This window comes from Oryza glaberrima, chromosome 8 (assembly GCF_000147395.1).
Source record: "Oryza glaberrima chromosome 8, OglaRS2, whole genome shotgun sequence".
In the NCBI taxonomy this organism is placed as follows: Eukaryota; Viridiplantae; Streptophyta; class Magnoliopsida; order Poales; family Poaceae; genus Oryza; species Oryza glaberrima.
In genome coordinates this window covers 16,806,568-16,817,017 of record NC_068333.1, presented here as the reverse complement: position 1 = coordinate 16,817,017, position 10,450 = coordinate 16,806,568, and the positions used below count along the sequence as shown (strand labels likewise).

The window sequence follows — 10,450 nt, the reverse complement described above, 5'->3', positions numbered from 1 at the left end:
CTTTTTTCTCGGAAACATAATCTGAACAGACCTATTAGATATTGGAGATGGGAGTGTCGAAAAAGAAATATACCGGTATCGGTTGGAAGGTGAAAATTCGTATCAGAAACAGTAAATGTCAGTTCTGCAACAAAGAGGAAAGTGTAGAGCATCTTTTCTTTCATTGTAGCATTGCTAGGTTTGTATTTGGAACGCTTTCAATAGTGTTTTTGACTGTAGGATGCTGAAGGCATACAAAATTCGTATCACAAAAAAGCATCCGGGGCCTTTTTGTGATTGATGCTTTTTTGTGATTGTTGCTGAAAATAAATTACTAACAAAATAAATTATAGACATGTGGAGGGATAAAATGAAGATAAGTACTTTCATTACTTTGGTTCATTGGAATTTAGAATTTGTGCGCACATATTCGACTTTCAACTTATGACCATGAACTCATTTTCTTGCAGCCTTCAATTGATCTGAATAAAGCTTATGCCCGAAACTATGTCATATTTTAGAGCAATTAGATATCGTAAGTAAATTAAATTCACATTACAGAGAGCATAAATTGGTACTAGATTTGTTATATCGTTAGCATTATTTACTCTACTTACAGATTGTTTCTGCATTTTCTCAGCACAAAAGTGGAAAATTAAATCTGGAAATGCATGCATTGTTTTGTAATTTTAATAAATTTGTAAACTAATAATTAACCTATGGAGAGCTTCCTCGTACATTTGTAAACTAATAATTAACCTATGTAGTGCCGTCAAAAGTCAAAACTCAAGTACGGTTGAATTAGTACCATGCTTAATCGTAGCTTCATGCACTTTTTTTTTAATTTTGGCAATGGTCTCTATGCGTACTCTTCAAATCATGCAATGCCATGATACTAAATATGAAAAAGTACGAATTACCCTTCCCCGAACTATCACGGTTGTCCGAATTACCCCTTAAACCACAAAACCGGACATTCTTCACCCCCAACTATGCAAACCGGACGAATTACCCCTCTCGACCAAATCCGCGGTTGTTTTGGTCTACGTAGTATACGTGTGGCAGTCCAGTCAGCATTCTATTTATAAAAAAAATATGGGACCCACCTGCCATATCCTCTCTCTCATTCTCAGTCTCACTCTTCCTCCCTCTCTCTCTCATGTGCATGGCAGCAGGCGGGGCCGGCGGCACGCACGCACACGGACGGGGGGCTAGAGGCGGCGGCGTGGCCGAGACGCACACAGCAGCTACGGCACGCGGCGCAGGCGAGGCTCGAGGGGAGATGGCGACAGCGCGCAGCACGAGTGACGCCGACAGGCGACACGACGGCACGGGGACAGGGGCCGGAGGCGGCGGCGAGGAATGACGCAAGAACACCCCCTCCCTCCGGGGATACGATGGCGATGGCGGCCGCTTTCGCCTTAGCCATGCAAGGCAGGCCGCCTCTGCCGCCACAGCGGGCCGGCGGCGCCGAAGCGGGCGCTCGTGCTGGTCGCGGATGGCACAGTGCTGGTGGAGGCGGTCGCCACTGCCGATGTGCTCAACCGCGCCGGCGCGTCGAGGAGGACGAGCGCGCTGGGCGGAGGGAAGTCAAGGCCTCGAGCTTACAGCCGCATGCGCGCTGCAGCGCCGTGCATGCCGCCGTCCTCGCCGCTGCCTCCGGCCCCTGTCCCTGTGCCGCCGCGTCTCCTATTGACGTCACTCGCGCCGCGCGCCGTCGCCATCTCCCCTCGAGCCCCACCCACGCCACACGCCATCGTCCGTCGCCCATCGCAGTCATCGCCTCGAGCCCCGTCCGCGCGCCGTCACCCCTCGCCCGCGTGCCTGCGTGCTGCCGTCGCCGCGTCGCCTCCTCACACCCCGCTGCGCTGTGCGTGCCGCTGTCCTCGCCGCCGAGTGTGCCACGGCCGCGCCGCCGTCCTCGCCGCTGCCTCCGGCCCCCGTCTGCGTGCGTGCGCGCCGCCGCCGTCGCCCCCGCCTGATGTCGTGCGTGTGAGAGAGAGAGAGGGGAAGAGAGACAGAGAGTGAGACTGTGAGAGAGAGAAGAGAGAGGAAAAGAGAGGATATGGCAGGTGGGTCCCATATTTTTTTATAAATAGAATGCTAACTGAATTGCTACACGTACGCTACGTAGACCAAAACCACCGTGGATTGGGTCGAGGGGGGGTAATTCATCCGGTTTGCATAGTTGGAGGGGTGAAGAATGTCGGTTTTGTGGTTTAGAGGGGTAATTCGGATGACCGCGATAGTTCAGGGGGGTAATTTGTACTTTTTCCTATTGAATATTGAACATTGAATTCTGAAACTGAACTGGCATTATTTTGAAGAAAAAATAAAGATAAGTATAAAAAAATCCCAATCATGTTATCTTATTAAAGATAAGTGATCAGGGTTCAAGTTGATATGGAACCATATTATTAAATGTTTAATTTTGATTATTTTCCTAGCCATGTACTGAAGTATTGTCTAATTAATGACCCCGAAATATGCAATTTGACCTCTTTGAATTACTTGACATTTGAATTTTTTCTACCTTAGCCATGACGGTTTTGTAAGGTTGTCTTTTATGATACCTGTACAGTTAGATGCAATCTTTAACCAATCGAAGTAGACGTTTTTGTGTATTTTTAATATTTTTTTTTACTTTTCAGAAATAAGGAAGAAACACAAATTGGAATTGCAAAACTTGATGCTAACAAAGCATCCGAATAGGGCATTACATTTTTTTTTTCATGTTAGCAAATATCAACGGTGTAATTAATACTACTCACCTGATAAATACATAAATTCCTTGGCAATGCTACTACCGAGTCATTTTTTTTGCTCGTGTGCATGAACATTTTATTTTCCTCTTCTGATCTCAAGTCCAACCCCTATTAATTTATTTCTTTAGGATTTTGCTTCAACGTGTTAAGAAATAAAAAACCACTGATCCTAAACAAGGCTATTTGACAAAGCAGATTACCCTAATCTAAATTGGGCGCGGCAAGGCCGCGCGTCTATGCATAGTCAGTACTATAGCCTCACTAATCCTCGTCGAGGAATCTCCTTGCCGCCCTAGAAGTTTGAGATTGTGCCTGACCGTTTTGGAGTCTGTTCAGCAGCTCCTTCAGCGCCTGGGGATTGACGTCGGACTGGAGTCGGCTCAACATGAAATCAAGCATGGTACGATAGTCTTCTTCACGGAGCTCCTCTCCATTCTTCAGAGTAATATCACACAATGTGTCCAGAATCTGGGCGTGACAGGCACAGGCCTTTTGTAGAGAACTTTCCTTTCAAAGAGAGAGGTTTCTAGTGATCCTTGGATCCAAACGTTTTGTCCCTTGTGGCTTTGCCCATCTCTTGTGTTCTGATCGGAGTCTTGGGTAGTTACGAGGATTTAAAATCCATTGCTAGTGTTTCCAGGAACACAAAGTATATGATACTTGGATCTGAACGTTTTGTTCTGTTTCTTGGAAAGGCTTTCTCTGTTTTCAGGAACGCACATTCACCTCGCGACATCAGATCCTTTCAAAGAAAACTTTACAAAGACATTGGATGAGAGCATGTTAGACCTGAAAACACAAACTTTACAAAGACATTGGATGATAGCTAGGGTTTCCCTTACCGTAAACCACGCGGTAACCATTGGATGATAACTTCACTCCCCCGCGGTAAGACAGAACCGCGTGGTAACCGTCGGAAACCACGTGAAATTCGTTCTCAAATATTTGAATTAAAAAATCGATGGTTTCAGCGTGGTTACTGTGCAGTTTGGCGTGGTAACCATGAATATCGCGCGATTACCGCTAATTGTGTAGCAGAACAGAGAAGCTGTTAGAAAAAATTGAAAAAACATTTAAATTCATGTAGAAATTGGGAATAATTAGAAGAATATAGAGGAAACTTGCAAACCTAACTTTTGGGGTGTAAAATACAAAAAATCAATATGACCTTTTTCTATATTATGGACTTCAACGCAATTCAACATTTCGTAGCATAATAATTCGACAACAATAATTCAACAACCTCACATTTGAAAGCATTATGATGTCCACATGAAGCTGAAATAATAGAGTCCACAATAGAGAGAGCAATAGAGAGAGATGAGAGGACCCAGGAGATATTTTCTCCACTTATAGGCCTTAATGGACTGGACAGTAGTTCAAGATAAGACCTTATTATTTTTTTCATTTCTAATGTACTTTCGGTTTTTCCCTCAAAATTGAATTTATCTAATTCTTTTTCAAAAAAATTTCTTCACCATCCGCCACTAAAAATCAAGAACTATATCCACGATTTTTTTTCAGTTTTTTCAGAATTTTGAATGTGGGCAAAATTCACCAAACCCTACCACCGGTAACCCCTACCGTACCCCGCGATAAACGCGCAGTTATCGGCATTAAGAGAAACCCTGATGAGAGCATGTTTAGCCTTCTCCGTTTTGTAGAAGGAAATAATATAAAAATAGCTCCTATATAAAGATATTCATTTGTTTGTAATCCAATTGTGCACCACCACCGACAAACCCTAGAATAGGTGTAGAATAGGTGATATTTACTGGACCGGCGGCGTCTCCTCGAGTAAAGGCTTCCACCCAAATTGCATGATTAACACTGACAAACCCTATAATAGGTGATATATACTAGACCGGCGGCGTCTCCTCGAGTAAAGGCTTCCACCCAAATTGCATGACTAACAGGTCTTACGTGTAAAGGATCATGTACCCATGATTCAAAATTTCCTTGCCAAGCGACATAAAACAGATTACCCGAAAAGGCAAAAATGTTATAATAAAGACATTCCTCACTAATATCATCATGTCATTGGAAATTAACTAATATCATCATGACATTGGAAATTAATCTCGAAATCATGTGCGGTAGCGATACCAAACCAACAAAATAAAACCAGTAGCTAGTGGGGGTCCTTAGCTATGCCTTGCACTACTAGAAAACAGCTTTTCACAGGCGGCCTAAACAGGTTTTTGCAGGCGGACAAGTTGTCCGCCTGCAACTGAACGATTGTGAAAATAGTTACTTTTCACAGGTGGACAACTGGCCCGCCTGTGAAAATAGCACCTGGCATTAAAAAAAAATGGGCAGCCACCGCCCACCGCCGTTCCAGCCGATAGCAGTAGCTTTCCATTCTCCTCCCATTCCCCCATCCAGATTCAACATCAAACCAAATCAAATACACAAAAACATAACAGATTAACAGACATCGTAGTGGTTCACAATCAAATCAAATCACAAATTTTCCATGGATGTCGTCATCGCCGTCGCACGGACGCACCCCGCCGCCATCTGCCCCGAAGTCGCCGGCCGGTCCACCCGCCCGCCGGCCTCCCCCCTCCCCCCTTCGGCCAGATCTGGGAGGGAGGGAGGGAGGGGAGCCGCCGCCAGCCGCCTCGCGCCGTCCCGCGCCGCCGGCCTCCCCCCACCCCCCTCCGGCCAGATCTGGAGGGTAGGGAGGGAGAGAAGCCGCCGCCGGCCACCCCACGCCCGACGCCGTTCGCCCTTCACCCGACACCGTCCGCCCCTCGCCCGACGGCATCCGTCCTTCACCGCCGTCCGCCGGCCTCCCCCACCCCCCTCCGGCCAGATCTGGAGGGGAGGGAGGGAGGGGAGCCACCGCCGGCCGCCCTGCGCCCGGCCGCCGGTCCGCGCTTTGCCCGACGCCGTCCGCCCTTCCCCACCGGCTGCCGGCCTCCCCCCTCCCCCCTCCGGCCAGATCTGGAGGGGAGGGAGGGAGGGGAGCCGCCGCCGACCGCCCCTTCCGCCGACGGGGAGGTGAAGGGGAGGGGAGAGGATAAGAGGAGAAGGGGAGAGGAAAGACACTTAGAAAAATATCAGCCCACGTGCCACATATATATACCACGCTAATTTTCACAAGCATACTTTATGTGGTCCGCCTGCGAAAATAGCAGACACCGCTTAAGTGGTCCGCAGCGCCCTTCACCCCGATTTGCATTTTTGTAGGCGGCTATTTAGCTCTAAGGATCATGTCCGTCTGTAAAAATAAATACCTAATATTGGCGAAAATGCTTTTTCAGTAGTGTGGCTAAACCTGGGAAACACACAACTCATCTAGTTAAATAACATGTGCACTAACCCTCTTCCTAGCTTCAAAATGGGATTAATCGGTGCTACTCTAGTTAGCTAAGCGAGGTGGTATTATTGCCGCTACAGGTGTTACTGCTTTCTACCTTGCCGAGCTGCTATGCAGCTGCAACTACTGTTGCTCAACACTAGTTGGACAAAGGCCCAAAGCCTCTGTTGCTGCTGAAGGCGAGCTAAGCAGCCCACTACCTCAACATACCCTCATCCTTTTTTCTCTTTTTTTTTTCATCAATTGTTTTTGGGGCACACCACGGTTTTACTTTTTTTCAAGTGCAAGCGGTAAAAGTATTGCCGAATATATTAGAAAGATAGAGTTGATCCTATTTATAAACAAAATCGGGCCTAAAAACCATATAACTGCACGGTTTGTAGAAGTGAAACCTGCGAAAATCTTACACAGAAGACACAAAAAGCATGAGGCAAAACAATTACGAACCACAGAATGCCGAGGGAAAAGCAAGACCCTAAGACGAAGCCTTCAAGAATGTCAACACGACGAAGCCTTCAAGAATGTGAACAACGACATAAGCCATTGTCGACGCCCGCCTAGAATGGGTTTTCACCTAGGTGGGAGAGAGTCCATAAGGCAACACCTCCAAGGAGGAATCGGCACCCGCAGACGTCGATATTGCCAATCCTGGAAGAGCATGCAGGGCTTGAGCAAAAGCTCTCGCACCATGGAGGTAAGCACACTGCTCCAACCTCAGCACCACAACAAGCTCAGAAAGCCACAGTGCACGTGAAGCACCGGTGAGGCCTAAGAGCCCTATCTACGTACAAACAGAACCAACACCACGGACGAACAAACTCCTCAAGCACCGAAAGAGACCACGGCCAGATCTGGAGGTAGACAGCCAAGGGAAGGGGAGGCACCAAAGAGGCATGGTCGGCCCGGAGAGGAACTAAGAGCTGAACATAGGGCTGTGGCGACCACTTGCAACTTCACCACCAGTGCAGAGAGGGGAGCGCTGCGGGGGAGTGGGGAGAGGATGGTCTCCCCCAACAGTTTGTGCCGAGAGGCGGCATAGAGAGGAAGAGCAAGGAGGTAGAGAGAAAGGAAGGGTGATCAGAGGGGGTGGGGTGGGGGGGGGTGGGGGTAGCCAGCCAGCGCACACCCCCAGCAGGCCGACATGCCGTCGACCCGGAGCCGGTTGCCGCCGCCTGCTGCCTCACGAGTCGCCTCGCGCCACGACACGCCGCGAGCGCCGGTCACCGCCGGCCACCTCACGAGTCGCAACCGCCACGCCACCTCGCGCCCGCGAGCAGCGACGCCTCGCGGGCGCCAGCCATGCATCCCACGAGTCACAACCACCACGCCGCCTCGCGCCGCAGCGGCCTCCGCCGGCCGCACCGCCTCCACAACACGCTTCCAGACATCGCCGTCATAGATCTGGCGACAGCGGGGCCGGATCTACAGCAGCCCAATTAACCTGAAGGCCTCGCCGCCGCCGGCGAACGATGCATCCCCGCGCTGAGAAGGGGCACCACCGCGAGAAGGCCCCCCGCCGCCATCCTTACACAATGGATGCCACTGCCAGGAGTAACATCTCTTTCCCAAATGAATGGAACCAAGATACATTAATTATTATTTGGCAGTAGGATAATTACAATGCCAGATATATTCACACCTGTACCATATTATTATTAGCAAAAATACAAAAAGAATCTAATCCTGATATCAAATTGTTCCCTTGAACACTCGACTGAATTTTCAAAATTCTCTACATCATCTCCAAGAAAATTCCGAATGCATACCTCCTTCACATATGCATACGGACGAGACGATGATGACGGAACAATTAGAACGAAGAAACACCTAATCCTAGTCTGCAATGCGACGACTCGGCCATTTGAGTCGCATCACCTGCTATGATCTTGCCATTTTCCAGCTCCGGCAGCTCCTCTTTAACACCAATGTCGCCGTTCACGTCCACCACCGTCTTGACAACGTCGACGATGTCGGCGTTCACGTCAACCATTGTCTTGATAATGTCGATGTTGCTGTTCTCGTCCACCATTGTCTTGACATCGATGTCGGCGTTCATATCCACCATTTCCTTGACCTCGATGTCCGTGTTCACGTCCACCGTCTGCACTTGCTCCTCCTCCTGCCGAAGGTCGAACACATCGACGAGTGACGGTCCCGACTTTATCTCGAACCCCTTATCATCAATCTGGTTGTGCTCATCCACCCCTACCGGCATTTGGTGATCGGATGTGAGCTCAACCTTGTGTTCAGCATCATAGTTGGTGTCGAAATCAAAATGCTGCATTCCATCGACATTGATGTCGAGATTCGGCTTGCTACTGACGTCGTCACCGGCGGTCGAGTCGTAGTAGAAGTAATCGTAAAGCTGCTGTGGTTGACCGTGATGGTGTTCACGCTGACTCTCGTCCTGATTATGATGGCCGTCGGCGTGTAGGATCGCAGCATCGGCTTCTTGATTGGCATAGAGCGCATCAACGACCTCATGCTCCGCACTGAGTAGGAGAGGCTGGTTTGACGAGGTGACATCGAGATCGGCGCACGCGTCTTCCAACACGCCTGCCGGCAGCGTGGCGGCGACGCTACCGGACGCGCCAGCGGCATCCGCCTGACGACACATCGCCAGATGGTGGAGTACGGTGTTGAGTTCGGCCGTGTCGAGCTCGAGCTGGCGCTCGAGATCGCAGATGACGCGGCAACACCCGCCGACGGGGTCGTGGGCCCGCATCTCGGCCTGGTAGATGAGCGTGCGCATGGCGTCGTCGCACAGCTCGGGCTTGAGGTGGCGGAGCGTCTTGAGGATGTTGCTGACGCCGAAGAGGCGGTGCGCGTTGAGGAAGCGGCGCTGCTGGTCGGCGGGGAAGTAGGGCGCCATCGGGCAGTCCGGGTTGCACTTGCGCCGCTGGTACTTGCACGCCGCGCATGCCTGATTCGTCCCTCCCCCTCCACCTCCACCACCACCACCTCCTCCGCTCCCTCCGCAGCTGGCGCCGCGATGCGAGCCGCCGCTGCCGCTGCCGCTGCCGCTGGAGTGCGGAGGACGGGCGGCGACGGGAAGGCTCTGGCGTTGGTGGGAGGCAGTGGTGGTGGTGGTGGTGGAGACGGGGTTGTTGTTGTTGTTGGTGGTGGTGGTGGTGGTGGTGTTGGTGGTGGTGGAGGTCATGGCGGCAGCCGCGGCGGCAGCGGCGACGGGGGCTCTCTGGCTCGCCAGGTCGCGAGGTCGGAGGCGACGGTGGAGGGCTGGCCCTGGCGTCGTCGTAGGAATAGGAGAGGCCCTCAGCAGCTGTCCATGTCATCCGCCATTTTCTCCACCACTCGTCTCCATCGATCGCCGGATGCCTATTAAAAGTAAAACGGATTTTCGATCGAGCCTAGCATCGATCCATGCATGGTGCAGTTGCCAACAGCTGGTGCTTAACTGTGTGCAAGCTGTCAAGAGAGCACTGATATGATCGACTCAAAAGAGCTGCATGAAAAGCCATGAAAAGGGATATGATCGGAGAGGGAGGTCGATCGGTTTGGTGGCTGGTAGGCCTAGCTAGGAGATGGAGTTGCTTGATCGATTCAGAATTTCCATGGATCTCGAATGTGTTCGAGCATTGCGGGGATGTCACACTCGAGAGTTTGTTGCTACATAAAAAGGTTTGATGTGTCAAACTGCTACTACCATTAGAATTAGAATAGCTAAGACTGCAGCTAAAGATGTTAAGCTAGAAGTTTAGCTAGACTTTTCCTTAAAGATTTAACAGTGTACTCTCTCCGTGTTGAAAAATAGTTGTTATTTTGGACGAGACTATGTTAAACTTATTTGAATTTTGATTACGAATAATTTCTAAAACTAGAAAGATAGCCTGCGTATGCGCGGGCATCTTATTTAACTGTGCTAGAAATTTGATTAGGAATGTTTATGATTACTCTATTTTAAACATGTTTAATTTTTCAATAATTTGTGTGGTGTTTCTCTGAATGCTAGTAACCATCGCTGGTGTATAAATTCTAAACTAAAATTATTTAAAACCATGCAAATTAGGTTTTATAAGAAAAATATATATGTGAAACTATATATCACTTCTACAAAATGCACTTCTTTTTTTTAATATTTAGCATATCTTATTTTTGCACATTCTAAACTATGAGTAACAATTTTTCTTTTGTATACTATATATGTTTTTATGAATTTTAGGATATATTAATTGAAGATATTTTCTATTAAAAATATGGCTAATACGACTACATCATCTAACTAAATGAACTAAATATGTTGAAATATTGATTTAATTGTAAGTATATAGTATTGCAGTATGAATTTATGGTTTAGCAGTAAAAGTTTTTCTAAATCAGAAACAGAAAATATATTAGAAAATGAGACTTTTATTGTTCTCAA

At 48.7% G+C, this 10,450-nt stretch overlaps 1 protein-coding gene across 1 annotated transcript; it reads right to left on the bottom strand.

Annotated features, from left to right (window-relative positions):
- Positions 1-7,619: 7,619 nt before the first annotated feature.
- Positions 7,620-9,336, bottom strand: LOC127782733 (uncharacterized). Its single transcript, XM_052310000.1, has one exon. The coding sequence runs from the start codon at positions 9,227-9,229 to the stop codon at positions 7,880-7,882; it is 1,350 nt and encodes a 449-aa protein (XP_052165960.1). The 5' UTR covers positions 9,230-9,336; the 3' UTR covers positions 7,620-7,879.
- Between the last annotated feature and the right edge of the window lie 1,114 nt (positions 9,337-10,450).